We start from the raw sequence: 2,313 nt of genomic DNA, 5'->3' as shown, positions 1-2,313 counted from the left end.
GATCAACCTTACCTTGAACGATTCTTCTTCATATAGAGAAACAAAAAAGCTTTGAATACCGTTGAAGCAAGGTAATGCAGCTATGAAAGCATGACATAAAGAAAAATAATGGTAGCTAGAGTAAATGGTTTGATTCTTAGCGTATTAAAGAGTACTACTATTTAATAAACTGTTATACAATTAAGATGATGTGAATATTTAATAAACTGTTATACAATTAAGATGATGTGAAGGTGATGATCAGCTCTTTTTTTTTTCAAGTTTTAATTTAATAGTTGATTTTTATTACAATATCATCAAGTTGTATGATAATCAGAGACGGATTTAGGGTAAGACCGGTAGTGGCCCTGCCCTCCCCCCCAATTAAAGAAAAAAAAAAATTAAGGCACAAAAAAAAAATTAAGGTAAAAAAAAAATAATTTAAGGTATTTTTTTGCCAATTGGTCCCTCCTAAAATTTTTTTGGCCCTAGGTCCGTCATAAATTCAAAGCTGGCTTCGTCCTTGATTAAAATGATACAACAGTTTACTAAATAACATTACTCTACAATGAAATCCATCTAATAATTAATTTGATAAAATTAGATGAAAATCTGTCAAGCTTGTGCGTGGAAAAGGTAGGTTGAAATCTCGAAGCTTCCGGTAACCTTCAGCATTGAGATAAGACAAATTTAAGCTGCCCCTTGCGTAGTAGATGTTAATTAGAAAGGCCCAATGAACAGCTGCCACACCAACAACTATGTCAAAATATTTTCTAAATAAAGACCAAGAATCCCTCTTCACAAGACGCATTAATATTTGGATTCTAAAAAACAAAACCATGCTTTTACAGAGTGTAATCAACAAGTTGATATCTTTGTTTATTTATTTTGCTTCCTAACATTTCACCTGCCCCTTCCTTTTTCTCACTATAAATACTCCTCCATCTCCACGTCTTCACCACCTCACCTCACACACACACAATTCCTTCCATCCAAACGTCTTTTTTTCCCACATTTCCTTAACACCCAGAAACATGAAGCTCGTTTCTGCAACTTTTGTGCTCCTATGTCTTGTCATCATCACCTCCTCGTTCTTCGAGGCCACCATGGCTGGTTCAAGTAAGATCATGCATGCCCACTGTGTTTAATTTCTTGGGCAGGATTTAGTTTGTAAACTAATTAATTATTTTGATCTGTTTTTGAATGTGAAAAATGAAGGCTTCTGTGACTCCAAGTGCGGGGAGAGGTGCGCGAATGCGGGCGTGAAGGATCGGTGCTTGAAGTACTGCGGAATTTGCTGTGACAAGTGCCAGTGCGTGCCCTCTGGGACTTATGGGAACAAGGACGAGTGTCCTTGCTACAGAGACCTCAAGAACTCCAAGGGCAAACCCAAGTGCCCTTGAAATATATTCAATCAAATCTTTCTCTCTTTCTAGGCTCATGGATGTTGGAATGGACCGTCAAAATATATTAGCGACAGTTAATATTTCATTATATATTGAAGAAATAAATGGGGGTCCTGCAGTGTGAGTGTTTGTTAATGTGATATATATATATATATATTATTCTTTGGTTATAAATTATGCTCAGTGGATGATCTATGTATCTGTACTACATTTTCCAGTAACTATTATCACAATAAATTACTTCATTAATTGCGTTTTACCAAACAATACTTTTGTCTTTCTCTACTTTCTTCCCTTTCTCTCCATGCAGAGTAAGGCACCGACAAATTGCGAGTACGTCAATACTTCAAAATATATACATATATATATATATATATAGAGAGAGAGAGAGAGAGAGAGAGAGATTCAGACGCTGATATTCACTAAAACAGAGCATTGTTACTTTTTAAAAATACTGAATAATTACTCCGCCGAATCCACGGCCGGAGAGATTCAGGCGCATTAAGGAGGTTGCTTATCGTCCTTGGGTGGCTTGCAGCCAGCTGTCATGCTTGTACGTAACTCTAAATTATGGTTCTTTTTAAAAGTTAGCTCTTCTTTTAGTGCAAGGGTAGATTTAGTACTTTGTGAATCAAGATATAAATGTATGATTATATAAATTAATTTTAATTTAGTTAATTTAATTAAATAAGTCAATTTTTCAATCAAGACTCATTAATTTTATGTTGAATTTGTATTGAATTTGAAAGTCGTGTTAGAAATTAATGATTACCTTAATAAAAAAGATATATTTAGTAAAACTGAGAAAATTTATTTTACAATTTAGATTATATTTTGTGGATTTAATGATATTGCTGTATGATAATATTATCATATTATTTAAAAATTTTAAATAAACGAACGAACTATATACACCGTTAATTACAAT

At 33.7% G+C, this 2,313-nt stretch overlaps 1 protein-coding gene across 1 annotated transcript; it reads left to right on the top strand.

Moving 5' to 3' along the window:
• The first annotated feature begins 954 nt into the window (after positions 1-954).
• On the top strand, positions 955-1,546 carry LOC132185622 (peamaclein). Its single transcript, XM_059599382.1, has 2 exons — positions 955-1,098; positions 1,198-1,546. The coding sequence occupies exons 1-2, from the start codon at positions 1,014-1,016 to the stop codon at positions 1,380-1,382; spliced, it is 270 nt and encodes an 89-aa protein (XP_059455365.1). The 5' UTR covers positions 955-1,013; the 3' UTR covers positions 1,383-1,546.
• The last annotated feature ends 767 nt before the right edge of the window (positions 1,547-2,313 follow it).

The sequence above is a fragment of the Corylus avellana genome, chromosome ca6 (assembly GCF_901000735.1).
Source record: "Corylus avellana chromosome ca6, CavTom2PMs-1.0".
Lineage (NCBI taxonomy): Eukaryota > Viridiplantae > Streptophyta > Magnoliopsida > Fagales > Betulaceae > Corylus > Corylus avellana.
This window is presented reverse-complemented; position numbering and strand designations above follow the sequence as displayed.